The 25203-nt window shown below is 43.8% G+C and overlaps 1 protein-coding gene across 4 annotated transcripts in view; it reads right to left on the bottom strand.

The window, feature by feature from the left end:
- ARHGEF7 (Rho guanine nucleotide exchange factor 7) overlaps positions 1-25203 on the bottom strand; it is a 908392-nt gene that overhangs the window by 521370 nt on the left and 361819 nt on the right. For all 4 annotated transcript variants that reach the window (XM_085622182.1, XM_085622181.1, XM_085622184.1 and 1 more), the window contains one exon: positions 20825-20913. In XM_085622182.1, the coding sequence (XP_085478308.1) occupies positions 20825-20913 (89 nt within the window). The remainder of the gene's footprint in view (positions 1-20824; positions 20914-25203) is intronic.

The following is a 25203-nucleotide window of genomic DNA, read 5'->3' as shown; positions in this document are numbered from 1 at the left end:
TTAGCCTCACCCTCTAGAACCTTCCAGAGAGAACCTCAGACCCTCAGATTTTCTACCGCACGTTGTGCAAGGGAGTCTCCACTGAGCTCTGCTCATTTTTTTCCTGTCAACCTTATTCCTACAGTTTTCACCTGTTTTTCTTCAAGAACTGCTAAGACTACGTGCCAGCATGTCTGACAAGGAGAAGAAAGCCCTCTTTAAACTGTGTGCAACCTGCTCTAAGAATAGACTTTATGTGGAGGACAAGCACAAGGATTGCATTTACTGTCTGTACCCAGACCATAAGGTAACAGACTAAGATATGCCAGACTTTCTCAACAAAAACTTTGCGAGACCGTGATGGGCGTCTCCTGACCTGGCTCCAGAAGCTTAAGTCAAGGAAGAAGCCAGTCTTCAGTGTTAGTGATGAGGCCTCATCCGCTTCATCTTCTAGGAGGTCTGTGAAAAGGGGTACGTCTTCTGCTTAACCTTCTAAAGACCGTCCAAGTAAAGCCTTGAAAGAGACCACTCATAGGTCTGAGGGGCGCAATCCTAGCAAATCTCCTCACCGACTATCAGCAGGAGTGGCATCTGAGAGGAAGTCCAGCTCAGTTCCTCCATCTTCTCCTCCGGCAGGTCCAAAAGCCTACAAAAAGCCCTCATCTGTTCCTTCAGAGGACAAACCTGGGAAGAAAATTCATCCGTCGACGACGCTGTCAATGACTCTGTCAACGAAGACTTCAGAGGTACAGTCAAAATCCTCGTCTTCTTCAAATCCGACTCCGGGCTCGTCGACTGGGATTTCCTCGTCTCCTTCACCTACGCTGCAGGGTTCGGCCTCAACGGCACCGACGATGGCGTTGACGACTTCGACAAGGATGATGACTGCAGTGGTGACGACGGCAACCATGTCTATAACTACGACGGCAGCATCCGCCACGGTGGCGACGACGATCGATGGCGTTACCGTCGATGGCGTTCATGTCTTCTTCGACGACCCTCACATACCCAGTCGACGACCCTGAAGAGGGAAAAAATTGCAATAACTATTAGGAAGCGCCACATTACCCCTGAGATGACTTCCCCCAGGAGAGTAACACCTCTACCACCTGCACTCCTCCTTGAAGAGGAGGGATCTGAGGAGGATGATGGGCCATATGGGTATGCGAATAGCCCGTCTCAGTTGCATGTTAAGTGCCAGGACACGGACTCTGAGAAAGAATACATGGAGCAGCAGCAGTATGATCCTGCCTTGGGTTATCAGGAGGTCTACCAGCCACAGATGGTCTCGATGCCTTCCTCCCTACTAACAGACTTGCAATTTATGCTTTCGGACTATAGACGGAGATTCCCAACACAATATCCGGATCCGGTTGGGGTACCAGTTACAGCTGTTCCACCTGCACTACCTTCTACCCCTCAATTGCCACCTCCACCACAACTGCCTGTGGCTCCAGATCAACCGCCAATCATCCCTCTCATCCACGATGATACCTCTGATGAGGACCAGGACAACGTCACTCTTCCAGACCCAGACACGGAGTGGAATGACTATATCATTCCTGATCCAGCTTCGCCTTCAGTAGCTCCAGTGGATTCTCCCCCTGGTGACATAGGGGGTTTCCATAATTTGATGTAAAGGGCTGCTAAGAGGTTCGAACTGCCCATGCCTACGGTGCAGTCCGAATGTTTCTTATATGACTTCAAAGAGCCTTACAAAAAAATCAGTTCGGACCATCCCTATAGTTGGTCATGTCTGGGACGAGGGTCTAAAGGGGATGAGAAATCCAGCCATGGTGCTTCCAGTACTGCCTCGCCTTGAAAAGAAATATTAAGCCCCTGAGGATAGCTCGGCTTGCCTGGTCAGTCAGCCTAAACCGGACTCTGTCATCTCCCAGGCAGCCCAAAGTAAGTCCAAAAATCCTTCAGCTTCCCTCACGACACCTCCAGATAAAGAGGGCAGATGCCTGGATAACGCCGGAAAGAGGTTTTCCTCAATGTTCAGCCTGATGGTCTGGGCGGCAAACGCCTTAGCAATACTTGGTCGCTATGATTGTCAGATGTGGTGTGACCTTTCCCCATATTTGGATCAATTGCCGGAAGATGCAAAAGTGGAGGCAAAAAAGATTCTTCAGGAGGGAGAGAGAACCTATTCAGAGGTCATTGACTGTGCAATTGACATTGCACCAACTGCGTTCCCCTCCCTAGCGGGAGCTGCTGTCCTTACTCGCCAAGGCTGGCTTCGAGCTACATGGTTTCGTCCAGAGGTCCAAAACAAAATCTTGGATCTTCCCTTCGATGGAGAGGCGCTCTATGCACATTGATGATGCGCTCCAGGATATTAAAAAAGACACGGAGACCGCAAAATCCTTAGGGACTCTGCAATACCGCAAGGTCCCCTTTCGTATACATCAGCCTCTCAATCCTACGGCCCTCAATATAACCAGTGGCAGGGTCAATCATCCTCTTTCTCTAGAGGACGACATGGACGACAGGGGAAGGACTCCTCTAAGCGTCAATAGCGGCTCGCTGGCTCCAACTACTGTTCCTTCTCCTCCTGTAACACCAGTGGGGGGAAAATCTCACATTACGTCCACAACTGGCAGCAAATAACATTGGATCGTTGGGTTCTGAATATCATTCAATACAGCCATACTCTGGAGTTTGTCCATGCACCGCCTCCCAAGCCCCCTAGCCCCACCGAGTCAAAAAATCTTCGTCTTCTGCTTTTAGAAGTCCATCAAATGCTCCTGAAAGGGGCGATAGAGCCGGTTCCTCTCTCTCAATGGGGAGAGGGCTTCTACTCCTGGTTCTTCCTAGTTCGGAAGACTTTGGAGAAGTAGCGCCCTATTCTAGATCTGAGGAAGCTCAACACCTATCTCATCAGACAGTTGTTCAGAATGGTTTCCTTGCAGGACATTTTTCGACTCCTTAACTCAGGAGATTACATGGCCACATTGGCTCTAGAGGACGCATACTTTCACGTACGTATCCATCCAGCACACAGGAAGTTCCTTCGCTTCACAGTAGCAAAGAGCCACTTTCAGTTCAAGGTCCGACCATTTGGACTCAGATCTTCTCCGCGAATCATTACAAAAGTACTAGCGCCTGTGGCAGCTCTTCTGCGAAAGCAACAGTATCAGGTTTTCCCGTACCTGGACAACTGGTTGCTAAAGGCTCCTTCAAAGCGCTCTGCAAAGGAATCAGTTGCGGCATGCACACACCTTTGACAATCTGGGTCTTACTCTCAACAGGGAAGTCAACTCTGTGCCCGTCCAGAACAGCCCGGTTCCTGGGGGCCATTCTGGACACATCCCTCAACAAAGCCTTTTCGTCCCTGGAGAGACAAGAAAGGCCATGGTCATGGCCCGTCTACTTATAAGAAGACAGTCACTTTAAGTTTGCCTCTACAAGTCCCTCCTAGGGTCCATTACTTCCTGCATTCCTCTGATTCCTCACTGCAGGTTACAGATGCGCCCTCTCCAGGAGGAGCTAGACTTGCAATGGCGCCAAGTGGACGGGTCCTTCGAGGACAAGATCTTCATTACCGTGTACATGAGGGACGCCGCATCATGGTGGACGAGCGAGGAAAACATTTCTCAGGGCCTCTCCTTCAGACGCCTCGCTGGAGGGCTGGGGAGCGGTCTTGCAAGACCTTCACGTAAGCAGCCATTGGCTACCCCAACATTGTCTTCTTCATATCAATCTGCAGGAGCTCAATGCGATTCGCCTGGCCTTCCAGGCTTTCGTCCCGCGGATAGAGCGGTCTGCAGACCTGGTACGGACAGACAATAAGATGGCCAAGCATTACATAAACAAGGAGGGCAGTACCAGGTCTCGTCTTTTGTCAATGGAAGCTCAGACAGTCAGGGAATGGGCGATTCAGCATGGGATATCGCTAAAAGCGGAGCATCTTCCGGGTGTTCTCAACGAGACGGCTGACACGCTGAGCAGACTGAAATCAGTCAGCCACGAATAGGAACTGGACCAGTCCACTCTGGAGAAAGTTTGTCACCTATGGGGCAGGCCGCCCATAGACCTCTTTGCTACACCGCAGAACAAGAAATGCCGATTCTACGCAAGCAGGCTTCACCATCTGGGATCATTGGGGAATGAGCTTTCGATGGCCTGGTCAGGCGCGTTGGTCTACGCTTTTACCCCCATACCTCTGATCCCCAGACTTCTCAGGAAGCTCAAGGCGGAGCCTTGAAGATGATTTTGATAGCTCCTGCGTGGCCCCCGCGAATTTTGGTTCACAGAGCTGCATCTCCTCTCTCAGGAGCGTCCACTTCCTTTGCAGCCAATTCCTTCACTGCTGACAATGTCCCAGGGCCAAGTCTGGCACCCGGATCCTCGATCCCTGCAGTTATCAGCATGGCTCCTGAGCACCGAGAATTTCTCGGTTTGACTCTTTCGGCAAAATGTAGAGAAGTACTTTTTCAGGCTCAGGCTCCAAGTACTAACCAGACCTACCGGCTGAAGTGGAAGCGTTTCTGCCATTGGTGCCAGCAGGAGGGCATTCACCCTCTTTCCTCTGCACCGCATGAAGCTCTTCCTTACATTCTTTCTTTAGCGAAAGCAGGGCTGGTTCACTCATCCATCAAAGTTCACCTTGCCGCCATCTCTCGCTTCAGACACACATCGTCTGGTCCTTCCCTATGGTCGGCAAGGATAATTAAACAGTTTCTCAAGGGCCTTTTTAGAGTTTTCCCTCCAGTCAAGCCTCCGCTGCCTCTTTGGCACCTTAATTTGGTTCTCACCAAGCTCATGAAGCATCCCTTCGAGCCTATTCATAGGATGGACTTGAAATTCCTCTCCTAGAAGGTGGCTTTTCTTCTAGCCTTAACATCAGCCAGGAGAGTAGGTGAATTACAGGCACTCGCCATTCAGGAACCTTTTCTCCAATTTAAAAAGGGGACAGAGATACTCCGTCCCAACCCAAAGTTCATACCGAAAGTGCCTTCGGACTTTCATTTGAATAAGCTAGTTATACTCGAAGCTTTTTTGCCTCAACCTACTACTGCAGCGGAGAAAGCACTCACTGGACATTGAGCGGTGCTTGAAGTTCGATCTTCAACGTACTAAGGACTTCAGGAAGTCACCTCAGCTCTTTGTGGCTTTCAGCGCCCCTCATACGGGTTTTCCCCTTTTCAAGCAGGGGATCGCTCGTTGGATTACTAGCGCTATCCAGTATAGTTACGGAGCAGCGGGCAAGCCCCTTGAAGGTCGGGTCCGTGCTCACTACACGAGGGCGATTTCTTCTCCGGCAGCCCTCTTTGCCGGAGTTCTTTTCCGGGACATCTGCAGAGCAGCAACTTGGAGCAGTACTCGTACATTTACAAGACATTACTGCCTGGAGTCTTCAATAGAGAGAGACACAGCAGTGGGTCAGGCAATCTTGAGGAACCGCTTTCATTAAGTGGTGAGCTTTTCCCTTTCAACCCTCCTTCCGTCTTTCTATTTAAGCTCTTTGCACATGTTTGAAGTTCATTTGCTTGTTTCTTCCTTTTTTCCGTATGTTTACAAATGTGTTTATTTACCATTGACTTTGTGATCTTGGTAAATTTGCTACTTCTCGTTTCTAGCTTACACCAATCGATGTCTCATTGCTTTCTGTTTTTAATAATCGATAATAGATAAATAGGGAATCAAAGTTAAAAAAAATTTGCTCATAACTGCTAGCTACTCTGATTCAAGCATGAGAATCTATGAAAGTTCCAGTACTGAAGTAAGAAAACAAGTTACTTACCTGTAACTTTGGTTTTCCAGTATTGTAAACTTTCATAGATTCCCATGCAACCCACCCTCCTCCCCTGGGAAAGTTAAACCTTCAGCATCTTGAGTTATATGGTTACACAACGGCAACGAAAATCTGAGGTTCTCTCACGAAGGTTCTAGAGGGTGAGGCTAATCTGATTGGCTGTTCATTTTTTTGGGTCTCTTTTACAAAAAGAGGTGGATATGTTACAAAACTAGAATGGGCCTAGGCCTAGTTTATTTTTTTGTAATGGTTTCTATTGCTATTGTATGTATACAGGGGACTCCCATCTCAACATCCGGGAATGATTCAAGCATGGGAATCTATGAAAGTTGAAAAGCAGCAGCACAATCGTTAATGAATGTGTCCCCCTGGGCACTCAAGTGATCTCCGCTTGGAGATGCAAGTTTTGAAACAGATTTAAATCAGGCAATATATATTGTTTGATCATGAAGTTTTATTCATTGCACTTCAAAGTATTCATTTATTCCTTTATTCCTTTATTCCTTCAAAGTTTCGAATTTTGTAAACATCTTATAAGTTTCAGACGTTTATGTCCTGTCTAATGCATTTCGGGTTACATGAACCCTTCGTCAGGGACAAATCTAGAATGCAATTATATAATGAGGAGGCGAGTGAATATCTTATATTAAAGAAAAAATAGTTAGGTTATCAAAGTGACAGAAGTGATCTCGTCATTGTGGCAACGTGATCAAAGTGAGGATCGGGTTGTTAATGATCTGTGTTTTGGGGACGGTAATGGGGTTCTCGATATAGTAGTGTTATTAGTATCATGCCGGTTTTTAAGGTGAATAACGCGGTGTCATCAGCGTTTTTTGCAAAGTGCGCGTGGTCAAGTGAACATGGATTCCCGTATAAATATCCGTGAGGCAGTGTTGTGGGTATTATTGCTATGGTCAATGTAGTTAATTAAGGCGGCAACTTACATACGCCGTATTTATGGAGTAAGTGAGAAGTTGGTCGAAAGTCTGTAAAAAAGTGTATATATATATATATATATATATATATATATATATATATATATATATTGTTTAGTCCCAAGAAATGCTCGCCAGTCTTAAACTGTTGTGTTTGTGGCTAGGCGAGAGCAGTGAGAAGATCACTTACTTAAGATTCATGCTGACGGGAGTCTGCTTCTCCGTGCATCGGTGTAGTTAGCAGCGTTTGTGAGCACTCGTAATAAATAACGGACTAATGTGTGAATTCGCTTACGTGAGCGATGAGTGAAACGCTACCCTGGTGTATTAACAGGTATTTTTGGTGGCCATATTGGATTTCAACGCAAGTGAAGTGTGTTAGTGTATCTCATGTCAATAGGGTATTTTACAACGAATTGTGAAGTGAAGGACGGGTCTAAAATGAGAACGATCGTGTAATGGTCGTATTGTTATAACACAACGGTTTACAAGAATAAAACATGAGGTAAAAAATTAGATAAAAAATAATAAAATTAAATTGAGGTAAAGCATGAATCTATGTGAATTATCAGCATTCAGATGAGCCACTGAGATATCAAACTGTAGATATAACTATGAATGAGAATTTAAATGTACAATACAGACTGGAAAATCTTGAATCACAGGTGATACAAAGTACAAATGTTTTGGCTGTGTTTATAAGTAACATTGATATTCCATACGGTCATTAAGACCATGTGGTTTCAAAGAATCCATCTTTTTGATCCAATAGTTTATGTGTTGCAGTAGATGCTTATTATTATCTCTACCTTCTTTTCTTATCGCAGTTTCCAGAATTAGGAATTTCAATTGACTGATGTTGTGATGGTTTTCAAGGAAATGAATAGCAATGTTGGATTTAATGTTGCGTGTACGGATGTTAGATTTGTGTTCATTGATTCTTGTTTTGATTTTTCGTTCGGTTCTTCCGATGTACACTTGGCCACACGGACATTTTAGTAGATATATCACATTAGCTGTGTCGCAAGTAGCTGTAACTTGTAGTTTGATTTTGTATCCTTTACGTGGATGTGTGATAAATGGTCCTTGAATGATGTTGTGACAATTGTTGCAGTTATGGTATGGTTGTGTTCCATTGTATGCTTTGCATGTCCTCTCATCTTTGGTTTTTAGTAGTTCACCCAAATTTTTACTTCTCGTGAATGTGAAAATTGGAAGTTCATTGAATAAGTTGTTGAAGTCTTGTTCCTGTTTTAAGATAGGCCAATGTCTTTTAATGATGTTTTTAAAATTGTTGCTAACTGTAGAATATTTGGATACCAGGACATTCCGTTTGGTGATTTTCGGAGTAGACTTAGAAAAAAGATCATTGCGTGTTTTTTGTTGGCAACGTTTAATTGCTTCATCTAAAATTTTGTTAGGGTATCCTCTTTGTTTGAAACGGAAAGACATTTCTTGTATCTTTTGATTTGCCAATTGTGGTTGTGAGACAATTTGTTTTACTCTTAGTATTTGTGAATAGGGCAAATGATTTTTGAGTGGTTCCTGATGAAAGCTGCTGTAATGTAGGATGTTATTGCGGTCTGTTGGTTTTCGGTGCAGATCTGTTTGTAGTGTGTTATCAACCTTAATGATGGTTACATCCAAGTATGAGATGCTTTTTTCTTGTATTTCATAAGAGAATTGTATACGCTCATTGATGCGATTCAGGTCGCTTAAAGCTTGTATTAGGAGGTCTTTTGGTCCATTCCATAGAATGAAAATATCATCAATATAACGTATGAACATTTTGCTATGTATGTTCCATGGAGCTTTTGAAATTATGTTGTCTTCCTCGAATTTCTCCATGAACAGATTGGCATACGCTGGCGCAGCACAATTGCCCATGGAAGTGCCGGTCATTTGAAGAAACCATTCTTCTTTCCATTTGAAATAACTCTGGAATAGGGTGAAGTGTAGTAATTCCATGAGAAAAAGTTGCATATCACCATTGATGTTGGAGTGTGTTAAAGTGTGTTCGATGGCTTCAATGCCAAGGTTATGCGGAATCGAAGTGTAAAGTGTCTTGACGTCTACAGTACATAATAGGACGAATTCATCAGGATTGATGTGTATTTCATTGATTTTTGATAGAAAGTCTGTGGTATCTGATGTATGTTTTCATCTTAGCAACGCTTGGTTGAAGGTATTTATCAAGGAATTCGCCAATGGGTTCGTGAAGGCTTCCGCGTGTAGATACGATTGGTCTGAATGGGGGGGTTGTAAAGGTCTTTGTGGATTTTTGGTACCATATACAGTGTAGGGCTTTTGGGATTGTTTTGTATCAGGAATTTGGCAGTTTTGTCATTGATGGTACCATTGTTGTGTGCTTTTTCAACAATTGTTTTGAGCAAGTTCAAGAACGAGTCTGTAGGGTTACTATTTAATTTAATGTAGGTGGTTTGATCCATGACCTGTTTAGCTACTTCATTTTCATAATGTGAAGTATCGAGAATCACAATAGCTCCCCCTTTGTCAGGTTTTGTGCATGTTATATTAGGGTAGTTTCCACCACTGGAGAACCAAAGTTACAGGTAAGTAACTTGTTTTCTAGTCAATGATTTTCCTTTTTAAAATTGGGTGGTTGATCCCTTTTACATTCAAAGATATTATTTAAATATCCTGTGTAGAGTCGGTCAGGTGTTGAGTATTTTAGGGTAGGGTGCCGCCTTTAGAGGAACTAATGATTATTCTCAGAATGTTGAGAATGGCTATTCGCAAAACCATTAAACATTACAGACCTTGTGCATTGTATATAGTATGATAACACGCATTGGATTGGAAGCAGAATAGTATTAGATGAACCTCTAGAACTTTGCTCGTGGGTTGATATTGTACACTGATCAGAAAGCATTTAGCACTGCGTTGAAATAATGTAATCACTCACATTAGTCGGTACCATTTCTTTCTAGTGTTGGCAAGAAAAGAATCTCAACAAAAAAAGTAGAAAAACAATAACCAAAAAAGTAGCATTGTCAAACAATCACTCTCTGTTGAGACAACCTTCCTCCACCCCTAACACCCCACCCTCAAGTATACAATAGCAATGGCGAGAAGAGGGAGATGAAAACGGTATGTCACTAACAAAACAGTAATATCTATAACTCTTTAGAACAGTCAATGCCTATCTACTTAATAGAAGGGGGAAACTCTGGGTATTTTTGCTTAGTAATAATACAAATCAAGTGGATAAAGAAACTGCACGAAGAGCATGGTCTCCAAATACAGTATTTACAACTAGGTTAACAGGGCTAAGGAGAAAACCAGTAAAAATTATCAAAACATAATGCCTTGGGTTTGCACGAGATGTACTTGAAGCATAAAGCAGGTTGGGATGCCATCAGAATATAAAAGAACTATTCACTCATTTCAGCAGGGTATTGTTATACATCACATACACTGTTGTAATAGTCTCATACTTAGCACAACGGACATTAAAGAGATTGCCACGGATTGAATCAATAACACAATATATAGTGAGTACATATATGTGTTGATCATATGTTAGAAGACTTGAGCTGAAGCCTTTAGACAGTGAGATAAGATTGATAAGATGAGAGCCTTGTAGGTTATCAACTTCTGTGAATACAGACTAAGAGTTAAGGCGATGATTGTGGGATGAATGCTTCATCTTACACAGCAGATTAAAAGCTATATTTCGCAAACAGAGTTCCAAGGTAAGAGCTAATGTTTGTTCCTTGAGAATCCAGCCTTGTGTGTTGACGTACTATATCTGCATCGTCTTTCTCAGCCAAGAACTTCAAAAGGATAAGGTGGTCATTGCAGATGTGCAGAGTGCCTTAGACCGTCACCCGATATTTGGCAGGGCCTGCGACAGAGAAATGGCAGTTTATTGCTTTCAACCTGGGACACAGGGCCAGGAAACTCTTCCTAGTTCCAACTGTGGACTTTGAGTAACCTTGTGAGATGAAAACCTTGCCACCTTTCCACTGTATGCGTTTGTTTTTTTCATAAATTAGAGGATTTTTTCCACAGGTCGATAGCAAAGTGGTTTACATACGATTGAGCGCGGATGAGTTTGGTTATGGAATTTACGAGTAGGCACGCTGTGTGCTCTTTCGAATTCAAGGTCTTTTTCAATTATTATGTCTGTTTTGTGTGAACCATTTCTCTAGAAATTGAATACAAGATCCTGCTGTCTCTTCCTCTCCTTCAGGGATAACAAAGATGCGATGGTTCCCCCCCTTCTGTTTCAGGCTTGTGGTGCTGCTGGTTCACTGGACAGAGCTTGGGTCATGGCATTGAGGGCTAAAATAGCTTTGCGGGATTTAATTTTTGAGTCTTCCAGGTTACGGATTCTACTTTCCGTTTTCCAATCCTTGTGTTGATTTGTTTGATGAGAGCAGATAGCACAAATCTCACTCTGCATTGTGTCAGTGTTGTCTTTTTTGGATTTGGCGAGATCATGGAAGTCCGCCAATTTTTAAAGAATCATCATCTCCACTGTGGTGTTAGTGTCATTTTATTTTTGAATGGGGAGTCAGGGTTTGGTGGGTCAGCTTTCATTCTTTTCAGACTAGTTTTAGACTCCTTTTATGCCATGTTGCTTGCAGGCTATCTAAGCTGGTTCAGATTACGGTTAGAACTAGATGTTGGCAGATTTTTGTGTCTCAAAATTTGCATTAGCTCCTTACCGTCAATTTGTGGAAAGATTATTGTTGAGCTTACTTTAGAGGCCATTCTTCGTGCGCTTATTGGTAATGGGGTCTAAATCACACTCTTCAGATGTATACAAAAGGGTGGTAGAAATTTAGCCACATAACAATCAAGAACTAGGTAGGACTTCTAGAAACTGTAAATCAAAGCAATCTCTCCAGTGAAGTTAACAGCGTGTTGTGTAGGGGAGGGGTCACAAGTCAAGCCTGTGGGGTTGACATAGTTTTACTGCTTTTATAGCTCCTCTTTTTTCATGGCCCTTTTTAAATTTACTAGGCATAAGCACGCTACTGGACTGAGATAGCAGAGATTAGATATGCCATGAGTCCAAATTATTATTACTATGATCAAGGCCCACCAGCGCCGAAATCAAGCTCCGTCATGCACGAGCGGAGTCGGGCTAAGCGCTCATGTAAATAGATTTCAACCATGATTCCTTGGCAATGGTGGGATTGTAGTGCATAGTACATGAGCCACGCTCGTGTTTAGAGATATGTAGTGAAGTTTGGAAGTATTATTGAGCGTTACTGATGGAGAGCGCTAGGCTACAGGTTTGCCGGAGATCTCACTGTGCTCGGCAGATTTTCCCGCTTCGGGGCGACCCCCTTTTCCCGTTGGAGCTACAATTAGTTTTGTGAGCCCATAGCTTCTTTGGTAGCCAGTTTTAGAGTATGTATTAAGGTAAACCAAACTTGTGGAAATCCTCAAAGCCCATTGCGTAAGTGCAATGCGAGCAAATATTGGGAGGGGGGGCCGCAGTAGTGCCCAGCATGTTCCCCCGGTTCAAGTGGTGTCTATGGAGCCTCCATCTGGGAAGTCGTACGCAGCCCTTAACCCCCTGCGGAAAAGTTCAGATATTTATATTCAACAAGCAGGTTCTATACAGCGTGGCGATAAGTGGGAGAGAGCTTCTTACTACAATTTGTATTCCAGTCTTCAAAGTGTAACAGTTAAACGGGTACTCGGGCTGTAGAGTCCCCACTTTCCGCTGGTAGCTGTGTGGCATTATCGCAGTTCGTGGCTGAGACTGGCATCAGGGCCCTGAGTGGGAATTAGCTAAGAGATGAAGGGACTTCAGGATGCACTACCTCAATACACCTCAATTTCTGCCTCTTACGATCCCAAATTATAACATATAGGCAATGATTTGCAAATAAATTTGTTTCAGTGGAGCGGAGCTGCAGCCACATGCCACCATCTTCCTCCTCGTCCAAGCCAAGCCTCCAATTTAAACCATGCAGTTTGTAAAGGAAAGTCTAGCAAAAAAAACTAACTGTGTAAATGGCACCCCAAAAAAGTAACATGCTCTTGCATTACAATACAGTCTGAAACTATTTAAGGTATACATTGAGTACTGTATAAAGCCTGCTGACAAACTCTTGCATGGGTATCTCTGTATTACGTTACAGGAAAAAGGTTGAGTTAGAGGGCACCAACAAGGAGCAGGATCAGGTGCCAGCTCCGCCTCCTCCGCACATCTCAAACTACCAGTCCTCTCTCCACTGACAGCAGCAACATTTCCTAGCTCTTAAACTCAACAGGGAAAACACACACAGTAATACAATAGACAACTAATCTCCCTCCATAGCAGTTATGGCAGAGAGAAAGCAAAAATCACACTGGTTAATACATCTCTTCCCTTAGAAACCACTTAACCTCAAGGACGATACACAAAAACGAACTGAGAACAATTCCACATGACCACAAGGTTAAAGTTAACCCAATCAAAATAAATCCTCTACATTTAATTCCAATACACTGGGCAGACACACCCCATCAAGAACCATTATTTGCCACACACAGAACAACCTACATGATCGGATACATAAATGTGGACTTACAACCAGTCAGTGCATGTAATATTGGACTGACGACTTTCATTCACATACATACACAACACAGTGCAAAGGTACAAGCTGCAAGAGTCATCATTGCTACCTGATCCAAGACAAATATGGCCATAGGGTCGGCTTAAGGATATGTAACAGGAGAAACATGGCACCTAAACACCAGTACCACCTCATCCAACACACTGCATCCATTTCATAGTCAGCTCGCTACATCTCACTCAACACAACAAAAGAGTAGTATGAAAGAAAGCATCCAATGTGGTGCTCAACTTCACAGATGCAAAAGACACACAATTGATGGACGGAATGCAGAACAAATCAAGACATTCACCCCCAGTCAAGAGATCTGGGCCTAAATCCATCGTTTTTTTGCTCACCATGCCATCCCAGTTTGAACCTGGCCATATGCAAATCAGTCTTGACCCTGTGCCTCAAGGGAACAGTCCAGCCCGAACTGCCAAGCCAGGTCCTCCCTGGACCGGAAATAAGCATCCTAGGACCGGTTTCGGGGTTTCACCCCTCTTCCGCCAGGATAGCTTGATTCCAGTGGCACAGTGAGCCCAGGACCCACGTCTGGGCATACCTGGCGCACTTAGGGCAAGAAAGCAAAAGACACACAATTGATGGACGGAATGCAGAACAAATCAAGACATTCACCCCCAGTCAAGAGATCTGGGTTAAATCCATCAGTCTTTTGCTCACCATGCCACCCCAGTTTGGACCACCAGTTTGGATTTATTCTGCATTCCGTCCGTCAATTGTGTGTCTTTTGCTTTCTCGCCCTAGGTGCGCCAGGTATGCCCAGACGTGGTTCCTGGGCTCACTCTGCCACTGGAATCAAGCTATCCTGGCTGAAGAGGGGTGAAACCCCGAAACCGGTCCTAGGATGCCTGTTTACGGTCCATGGAGGACCTGGCTTGGCAGTTCGGGCTGGACTGTTCCCATGAGGCACAGGGTCAAGACGGATTTGCATATGGCCAGGTCTAAACTGGGGTGGCATGGTGAGCAAAAGAATGATGGATTTAACCCAGACCTCTTGACTGGGGGTGAATGTTTTGATTTGTTCTGCACTCAGTCCGTCAATTGTGTGTCTTCAACTTCACAGATGAGCATTTTCACACCTGAGTTTCCAGATCAGTTAACTTGGATAGTTTTCTGGACTACACAAAATCTCAGTACACTTACCGTTACCTTCATGAGCCTAACTTCAATTAAATCCAGGCTATTCTGTATTTCACCGCATCATGGGCATACCAGTCACCTTGACAAATTTACTTTAAATGTTGCTACCAACGTCCTAATATTAGCAGCCCCTCCATAAATAACAAGCAGTGTTTCTCACCATACTGAAAGACTTCATGGAAATCGGTTAATTGGCCTCTTTATGCCATCCTTAACTAATGGGACATTGAGGCTATAGACTTGTGTAGAATTAGTACGTGCTTTAAGACAACACGCAAAACCATACAGCAAAATCCCAATAAAGTCTAGTTTCAGTTCACACAGTCTCAAAACAAGAACTAAACTTGGTTATGAGTCTAGGGCAAGGCTAGCTCTGCATCAAAGACTTCCAACGGCAGGGGTATGCCCGTGCCGAAGAGTACTGCTAGGACAACATGCATGTTCAACTGTAGAATCTGAGAATAGTCCCTTGCCCAAGTGTCACACTAGACATGGTAAAGTAGGTTGGAAGACTTTCCAGGAGAAGCAATATCAGCCCCAGCTAAACTAAAATGTCATCCATCTCTCCAGGGATATCATCAATACACCATAAGTCCTTTTAACTAACAAACATACAGGGCAGGCAATAACACACACACACAAAAGAATGATAATGCACACTCACAATTATAGCAAAGTGTACATGGTGCCATATCAAAAATGCTGGTCGTTGATAACCCAACAAAATATTCCCCAATTGACAGCAGTTTTGAAACCATTCATGCTCTGCTAAGGAACATGAAAGAAAGGGTTTGCCCTACACATGGTATGCAGTATGTAAATAGTTAAAAGACTTTCCGAGGCTACCATGAGCGTTTCATTCTGGTAGACAAGGATTATATCCTGATTTCTGCTAAGATAAGTCTTGGCAGCTCAACAGGAAACTCTGGTGAGGTGCCAGTACTGTTGAGGACTGTTTATGGTGTTCTCCAATGCATATCGCGAAGGGAAACGCCTGAAAAGAACTGCCTGCAGAGTTTTAATCGCTGAAAGTCACTGTCCTGCAAACTAAAGCGGTGCTGGCGTTATATAGGAGGGGCATAGGCAGATGGACTTGCTGTGCATATTGAGAGCACACACCAGACCAGTGCTGCCACTGTAAGGTTGTAGTGCCAGAGGCACTTCCATATACTGGGACCATGTTGTGGTGACTTTTGACTACCATTGTTTTAATTGAGTTTAGGTGTCTTCTTGAATGTAGATCATCATTTTTCCTGCATGTGCCTTTTTCCAATGGAAGATTCCTTTTGTGTCTCCTTGTAGTTTCGGGGGGCGGGGAGGGGGGGGCTGTTTTTTACAGCCTTGGCAGTGACATAACATGTAGGATGTGCACTTGAAAGCGTGAGAGAGAGAAAAGTGTGGAATGTACTTCTCGGTCTCTGACTGTAGTGCTATAAGCAGTGGTGCACAAATGTGCATTGTGTTGTACATTGGGAAGTTTTATGAACTTCTTACTATTGGCTTTGACATGCCAACAAGAATTTTGTCTAGCTTGAGCTTTGCGCACACAGGCAGGCCCCCAGATCACTTAAGTTGTTTAGGCTATTGACGTCCAACATTGTTTTCTGTACTTATGGAGACTTTCGTAAGCTTCACTAAGATAATGTGTGGAATGCGCGCTTGGTACCTTAAAGAGCAGAGATTGTGGTTGCCAGAGAAATGTGTGGAATGTACAGCTCTATCTCAGAGTCAAAATACAGTGGCTTGGCCAGCTTCTATCTTGACCCAGACACAGACCAGTACAGTCAGCTAGGTTTTCATAACAGAAGAAGGGGCGAGGTTTCTAGAAACTTCTCCTCAGGTTGAGTAAAAGAGGTGAAAGGCGGCAAATTTTGGCACCAGACGGGAGCTCGCTTCTGCCTGGCTCTCAAGGGCTCCTCCAGCCAAGTTGGCGAGAAGAGAGAGAGCGAGCAAAAGACAGTTCGGGCTGGACTGTTCCCATTGGGTGCAGGGTCAAGACTGATTTGCATATGGCTGGGTTCAAACTGGAATGGCATGGTGAGCAACAAAACAATGGATTTAAGCCCAGATCTCTGTACTGGGGTGAATGTATGACATTGATCTGCATTCTGTCCATCAATTCTTCTTTTTGCATTTATCACCCCGAGTGGGACGGGTATGCCCAGACGTGGGTCCAGTGCTCTCCATGCCACTGGAGTCAAGCTATCCTGGCTGATGAGGGGTTAAACCCCGAAATCGGTCCTAGGATGCTGGTTTCCAGTCAGGGAATCCCTGGCCTGGGAGTTCGGGCTAGACTGTTCCCATTGGGCTCAGGGTCAAGACTGATTTGCATATGGCTGGGTTCAAACTGGAATGGCATGCGGAGCACAAAAACGATGGATTTAAGCCCAGATCTCTGTACTGGGGTGAATGTATGACATTGATCTGCATTCTGTCCATCAATTGTTCTTTTTGCATTTATCACCCTGAGTGGGACGGGTATGCCCAGACGTGGGTCCCGTGCTCTCCATGCCACTGGAGTCAAGCTATACTGGCTGATGAGAGGTGAAACCCTGTTAAAATGTAAAATCTGATTCTTTCATTTTTTAATTAAGCTGTGCTTCATCCATTTTTACCCCTGCCTTACTTTCATCCTGGCTCTCTTTTTGACACCGCATCTGTTTAACATGAGTAAAGAATTGCAGGTTGGGACATTGTAGGCAGTGTAAACATGCAGAGTCAGCTTCCTAGAAGGTATTCAGGCAATGGTTAATACTCAAGTAAAGTCTACTCAGAATAGCATATCTTGTTGTCCAGCTTTAGGACGTAGTAATTGCACAAGACACAGAGGCTGTTGATTCTTGCCATGCCTCATTTGGGTGTTCTTTCCAAAGTTCTATTTACCTCTGGGTGTTCCTTGTTTGTGATCTTCCCTATAAAAATCTATGTATCCATCGTTCAAGTGTGCTCTCTCCTTGGGTATTTTGATGGTACTTGTCCGATGGAGACCCATTCATGAATGATTAAATTGACCTATGGTTTCACGTCGCTGCAGTGTAGTTTCCTCCTTACTTGATAAGAACCCGTAGCGAAGTGGTGAGACCCTGCACCAGCAAATTATTAATAATTTGCTCCACAACCCGGAAACCGGTCCTAGGATGCTTGTTTCCAGTCCAGGGAAGACCTGGCATGGCAGTTCGGGCTGGACGGATCCCATTGGGTGTAGGGTCATGACTGATTTGCATATGGCTGGGTTTAAACTGGAATGGCATGGTGACCACAAAAAAAAAAGATGGATTTCGGCCCAGATCTCTGTACTTGGGTGAATGTATGACATCGTTCTGCATTCTGTCCATCAATTGTTCTTTATGCATTTATCACCCCGAGTGGGACGGGTATTCCCAGACGTGAGTCCCGTGCTCTCCATGCCACTTGAGTCAAGCTATTCTGGTTGATGAGGAGTGAAACCCCGAAACTGGTCCTAGGATGCTCGTTTCCAGTCCAGGAAGGGCCTGGCAGTTCGGGCTAGACTGTTCCCATTGGGCTCAGGGTCAAGACTGATTTGTATATGGCTGGATTCAAACTGGAATGGCATGGTGAGCACTAAAACGATGGATTTGGGCCCAGATCTCTGTACTGAGGTGAATGTATGACATCGTTCTGCATTCTGTCCATCATTTGTTCTTTATGCATTTATCACCCCGAGTGGAACGGGTATTCCCAGACGTGGGTCCCGTGCTCTCCATGCCACTTGAGTCAAGCTATCCTGGCTGGTGAGAGGTGAAACCCCGAAACCGGTCCTAGGATGCTCGTTTCTAGTCCAGGGAAGACCAGGCTTGGCAGATCGGCCTGGACTGTTCCTGTGAAGAACAGGGTAAAGACTGATTTGCATATGGCTGGGTTTGAACTGGGGTGGCAAAGTGAGCTAAAGAACTATGATGGATTCAACCTAGATCTGTGACTGGGGACGAGTGTCTCAAAAGTTTCAGCACTCGATCCATCATTTCCTTGTGTTTGCTCCATTGGAGATAGCCAGTGTGTTAGCTATAGGTCACAGATTTCTTTAGCCACTAGTTGCTCATCCATTTTGGTGGTTGAGATGTTGGTTATGATGAATTAATTATGATTATATGGTTTCTTATACTACAGCATGTCTGTTATAAAGCTTTAACCACACATACATTTACATTTACATTTAACCAGGCTGCCAGGATGTATAGGTTTTATGTAGCGTGCACCGAATACCGCCAACTATTCAGCAGCTAGTAGCAGTTTAATTTGAAGCTTGTGGATTCAAGTTTTCAAGTCATAATAATGCTCAACAATACAGTATTTCTTGTTCAGTTTGTACACCGCTGGTGACTAGCCATCCTTAATTATGGTCCTCCAAGACAGCCTTCATGTGGCTTACCGTCTTGTGGTCACTCTGGACACAGTGTGCTGCAATGATCCTGACAGATCTGATTGCAGATTTCCTGGGACTTTGGTCACTACTGCCCAGTGCGGTTTAGGGATAAGGGTTGTTATATTATTTAGGTACCAAAGGTTCTAGCTGCTGATGAACTTCTTTAGCTTGGGAATAACTAAGCTTTCACTCTCTTCAGACTTTTATGTAGTTGTGTAGGTTTCATACACAAGATTGCAAGAAATATTTAAATGTTGTCACCTAAAAGGAGGAGAAGGATCTTCTGTTTAACTTGGTCTTAAAAGCAAGAGCCAGACAGGGTACTCATCTTGAACTTAGTATCCTGTTCTGGGACTATCGATGGAACTTTAACTGTAGGTATAGTGGATCTTTTCCTTGAAATGCTTTGTGGATGACACAGAGAGACTGAAAAGTAGAGCATCTTGAAATGGATCTGGAGTCGTGCTCATGAGTGGACGTGAAGTAGTGATCTTACTCCACTGTTTTGGATCCTTCTTAGTTTTTGCAGTATGGAGCACGGAGTCCAGGTACAGGACAGTTGCCATAATAAATCCTTGATATTACAAGGGTGACAATGGCTTGTAATTTTTGGTTTAACCCAAGGTAAGTGATAATGCACTTTAGAGTTGTAATTGAGTAGAAGGTCGGACTGGAATATCATTACCATGAGCAGGCAAGGACAAGTTTGAGTCCATGGTTACTCCAAGGTTTCTCAGCTTCCATGAAGCTGCTGGAGTTGGCTCCGATTCTTTGGGCCATATTACGGTAGACTGATGGCTATTCCAGGAGCCACAGCTACTGATATCTTTTTGCAAAGTGGAGCTCATGATGTTGATCATCATTCATCCATTAAACACAAAAAGGCACCGGTCTAAATATATTTATTTCCTTTGGGTTTTCCGGTTTTGGGATGATCCAGGGGTCATCTGAGTAATTTTGAGAAGTATATTCAATGATGTGATCAGGTCCCATAAGGAGGGGTGAGGTAACGGTTAAACAGGAGATGGCCAAGCCTTGTGGGGTCACCACAATGTGGGGTATGAGGAGCAGAGGTGAAAGGAGGCATATTTACCAAGATCTGCATTACTCTGAGATAAGGAGACTCGTATTATACTATTTCCTAGTATGCAATCTCTAGAGTGGTGTTGCATGGGCAGTGTCAAAGGCTGCAAACAGGTATGTAAGTTATAGCACAATACTCCATTTCTTTACACTGCATGCTTCAGATCATTCCAGATAGCTATCAGTGCAATTTCCTTTCATCTGCTTTGGTAGAATTTAGATTGTTAGTCTACGTAGACTGCACCACAAATGAACATTCAAACCCAAACTGCTAGGCCACATGTCCACACAGGAACAATAACAGCCTGAGGCGCATGTTGCCCTTGCTCGTTTTAATTTTTTTCCCTTCAGTTTTAACAATTAGTTTTCAAGTGACGGGACCTAAGAGGGTAGGACATGTTAGACTACCAAGCCTTTCTTAGCCAACTAACACAAATCTAAGATTAAAAAAACAGCAGCTAATGCTCTTCTCATATGTGGTATTGTGTCATTAAATCCTCACTTGTCAGTAAGGAAGAAGATTAGGGAAGGGCATGGTTTAAAGGTTAGATTTATCAGTTTGTTTAACGTTGAACATTATCTAGATGCACTTTGATGCAGAATGACCAGCAAAAAATGGACATCGCCAACACAAAGGTGATTTTCTTTTCTACCCACTTCAAACAACCAAGAACAATATGTGAAAACATCACATCATTCTTCTACACAGGAATTATAATCTGCGTGAATATCACATATGTTCCTATAGGCACTCAAGTAAAAACATTATGAATGCAATGCTCATGAGCTATCATTCTTGGAAAATACATTCTGGGCATTATTCCATGTGCTGTCAATATTTTGTTTTACCGTCAGGAAATACATTTAAAGCCCTTTGCATTGTTATCTTCAAACACTCACCATAATTCTCAAGAAACTGAAAACGTTAACTCACCACATTATAGTAGCTTTTGTTAATTGCAGAGGTTTCAAATCCCTTAGGCGGACTTTTGAGCGTGGTTGACTTTGGAGAAACAGGTTTTTCTGAAAGCCCAAAAAGTTTGAGGTTGAGTGGCAATATCATAATGAAAGTAAAATACGAGTCAGAGTCAAAATATGAGAAATACTATATCAAAGATATGTGCATGTACGGAAGTAATTTTGATCTAAAAACATGTAACAAAGTAGTAAAGCGGGATTTAGCCCAAGTCCATATTATGGTTTGTCTTTTAAGTAAAACTGCTTAAAATATTATTATAATCAACTTAAACAAGCCGTGGGCCTGACTTGGTAAATAAATATTTTATCAATCTAGTAGGAGTCATGTTTTGTCTAAAATCCCACTCTACGATGTCCATACCCATTTTGCCGGAAAGGAACCCTGCTACATAAAAATAAATATTATCTCTCAGTGACTGCTGGCTCTTTCTTTTGCTTCTAAAAGTGCGGAAGTCTAGGACTAAAACCATAAGGGAATTAATGCTGCAAAACATTATATTGGCATTTGTCTGCCTTTTCCTTGCTTTGCCTCTTCCCTGCTTTAACCTTCCATTTACTTTTCAACGATGATAGCAAAGCTGCTTGTACAACACAAGAGCAGGGACCTAAGCCAAAGATAAAATCTTAAAGGGACAGGGTGATCTTGAAATGAACTTTTCCGACCATGCAACAGTAACAATATCATTCATGTGGCTTGCTTTTGCTATGCGACAAACTACCGCCATTTTGTTTAGTAAGTTGAACTGTTGAAAGGTAAAGGTGTGCTTGCCCCACATTCAGCTCAGCACAGTACCCCAAAAGTTAACTGTGCACATTTATGAACTGATGAGAGGTCTTCAGTACCGCAGCATGAGAAAACTGCTTCACAAAAGTTTAGTCTGACTAAAGGAGTGTTACTAGAAATCATGGAAGATAAAGTGGTGAATAAGCAGTTAGTCTGACCTGGAGGACCTACCAATATGTACTAATCTCTAAAATTGCACTCTTTCGTCCCCTGCCAACTGATGGCTTAGGGCACCACTTGGTGGGACACAGGATGAATTCATTAGCTACGGCAGCCCAAGTCCTACCTAACAGCCAACCAGCCCAAGTCAGCATCCCTCAGAATACATAGGTACAGAGCCACATAGAAGTTAACAGGTGTCTGTCTCAGCCACAGCTCTGTGATTTCTAGTTACATTCACTCGATATCACTAATGGAGGCCTTTAGTGGCCAGCCCACACAACCCAAGAAAACCCTAAATCTGACCCCACAAGAAGGGACCACCAGATAAAAGCTTAAAGTAACTCTGTGGTTGCTGCCTCCATTTGTGATTAAAGAAATCAGGGGTTGAAGTCAGGAGCACTCGGTTAGCTTTTGCCCAGGCATTTACTGCTGTGTTTAAGAGTCCACTCGTAGAGATCCTGGAAAAACCTCACCACCTTAGCTGGTTGCACATGTGCCACCTGCGGATGAAGACCATACTGAACGATGTACATGTAATACAACTACAGATCTCTGTAAAGTCAGTCATCTCTTGCACATGGCTGTGCAGCCTTGAGAGTTGCTTTTCTCAAGCCTCTACTTGCAGTGGCATGCTGACCACATCCCCTACATTTCAACATCCTTTCACGACAGAAGATTTTATCGCATGAATCACAACGACACACTTTTTAACTTAAGCAAAATAGACTGCCCTTGTTTTGTGTATTTTCCCACACCAGTCATCCCCATGTGGTAGCTTTGCAAAAACGTAGTTGCACACTCATTAAAAGCATCTTTCTATGGTAAGGACATGTGAAAATATGCCTGATGTAATCACTAAAACCTCAAAGGAACTGACATAGTTGTTTTTAACTTCAAAGGGTTTTTACAAGGTTTATGAAGAGCAGAATCTGAGAATAGTCCACAGGCTAGTGAACACATCACTCCTATGTCAGTATCGTTCTTCGCCACATATGCAAAACTGAGTCTCAAGTCTCTAGAAAAACATTTATTTAAAAGCAAGGATGCACACTCGTCTACACAGAAAACCAGCACCTATTCGGTATTAAGATTCCCGTCAGTGATGCAGGATAGAGCCTGCTTAGTTGCTTCTAAAGCATTTACTTTTAATATCTCAGCCTGGGCCCAGAGGCTGAAGACTGGCCTGGGAAAATATTTGAAGGCATGGACAGTAAAGTAGGGGGATTGGAAAGAGTTTCAATTTGTTCACAAATTATTTCAACAGTCTATTGGGAAACACAACCAACTGTTTTTCTTGCAATTCTCTATGTCGCAGACAGTATGGTCAAGTCTGTACACTATCAGGGAAGAGCCTGACTGCAGTGAGTTTAGCACTTTGGAAGAGCAAGCCCAATGGTATCCAGGGGTTGGGAGCCTTTCCAGTACAACCTGAGACCGGGGCTGATTAAATGGCTATTAAATGCCTTAAAAGAAACACTGTGGTCGGCTCAGCAGGCCATAACTAGCAAATTAAGTGAGATAGCTTTTTTAGAGACTTTACCAATAATCTCTCTTAAGAAACATTCATGTTCTCTAAACATTAATTGTCTTTATTAAGTAGACCAGTATGCGCTTGATTGAGACTTAAGTGAATTTATTTTAGAAGTCACTAAAACTGTATGCATTAGCACTGTTTGATCTTTGTTTGCGCTGTTATTTTAAAAAAGCACTAATTGAAGGATTATCTAGCGCTGAAACAAACACCTTACCGTATTCGCTGGCCCGACTCACCTCCTGGTGTACACGCCACTGCTGGGCGCCAATCAGGGAAGTGGGGGGAGGAGCCAAGGCTGACCACGGCTACTAATGCCGGTAGCAGAGAGGGACAGCTACTTGGGAAAGCGACGCTTTGAGATGCAATGTGGCGGTCGCTGCTGAATTGATTTTAAAAGTCACTAAAACTGATGCAATGTTGCGGTCGCTGCTGAATTTATTTTAAAAGTCACTAAAACTGTATGCATTAGCACTGTTTGATCTTTGTTTGCGCTGTTATTTTTAAAAAGCACTAATTGAAGGATTATCTAGCGCTGAAACAAACACCTTACCGTATTCGCTGGCCCGACTCACCTCCTGGTGTACACGCCACTGCTGGGCGCCAATCAGGGAAGTGGGGGGAGGAGCCAAGGCTGACCACGGCTACTAATGCCGGTAGCAGCAAGGAAGCGCAGCGGACGAGCGCAGCGGGCGCGCCGACAGCACGCCGAAGGCGCGCTAAAGGCAAGCCCGTCTGCGCCCGTCCGTGGCCGACAGGGGCTAGGGGCTACTCACAATGCCCAATGCATCACTTACACCTCAGACGAGCTAAAAACAATCCACTGTACTGCGTTCACAATTCACCATCGCACGTTAGATCGACTCTGTAGGATTGGAATAAGGGACACGAGATTTGCCTTTGTGGAATTCAAACATCCCACAGACACTGGTATATCCACTAAACCCCAAGCAACACAGATGGAAAAATCCCTCTCTGTTATCTATCTTAATACCCGTTCATTACCAAAAAATCAACTAGATATCTATAACTTGCTGATCTCGGAACAGCCAGACATTCTTCTCTTAACCGAAACTTGGTTAACACAAAACTCGGCTCCCGATATTTTAGCAGCTCTGCCAAACGACTTTTACATTATTCAAGCCAATCGGCCTCAGGGAAAAAAGGGAGGAGGAGTAGCAGCCATCATACACCAAGACCTCAAATTCACTACACTCACTTCTCTAGATATACCGCAAACAGACAATCTAGTTTTGAAATTAGAGTCCCCGCTCACCTCTCTAGCTATGGTGCTACTTTACAGACCACCCCTGAACATGCCCCAATTTCCTAAACTCTTAAGCGAACAAATGACTCAGTTGGTAACTAATCATGCAAAAGTACTGATGGCTGGGGATTTCAACTACTGGGCCAATGACCCAGCAGAGGGACCACATTCAGCGGAACTCACGGATTTACTTGTTGGACTGAACCTAAAACAGCACATTTCCTCTGCTACACATGTCAAAGGGCATACGCTCGATCAGGTCTGGACAAATAACCTATCCTTAACAAATGTAGAAGCTATACCCTGCATCTGGTCTGATCATTATCTTATTAAATTTGCTATAAATATTTCCACCGCCACTAAAATGATGCCACCAAATCCTGAAGCACGCAGGAGTTGGAGGACCATTGACAAAGATCTCTTCTAGGAGTCATTGGTCAACACCGTCCCCGCGGACCAACTCTCCATTGAGCTTAGCGAGAATGCCCTTACAAACTGGCTGTTGACAGCCAGTAATAAACATGCTCCTCTAAAAAAAAACCTACACACTCGTCGACATGAGGCCCAGAAATGGTTTTCTACCGAACTAAA

The sequence above is a fragment of the Triturus cristatus genome, chromosome 8 (genome assembly GCF_964204655.1).
Source record: "Triturus cristatus chromosome 8, aTriCri1.1, whole genome shotgun sequence".
NCBI classification, from domain to species: Eukaryota; Metazoa; Chordata; class Amphibia; order Caudata; family Salamandridae; genus Triturus; species Triturus cristatus.
Note: the sequence above shows the minus strand (reverse complement) of the source record. Positions and strands in the feature narration are given on the sequence as shown.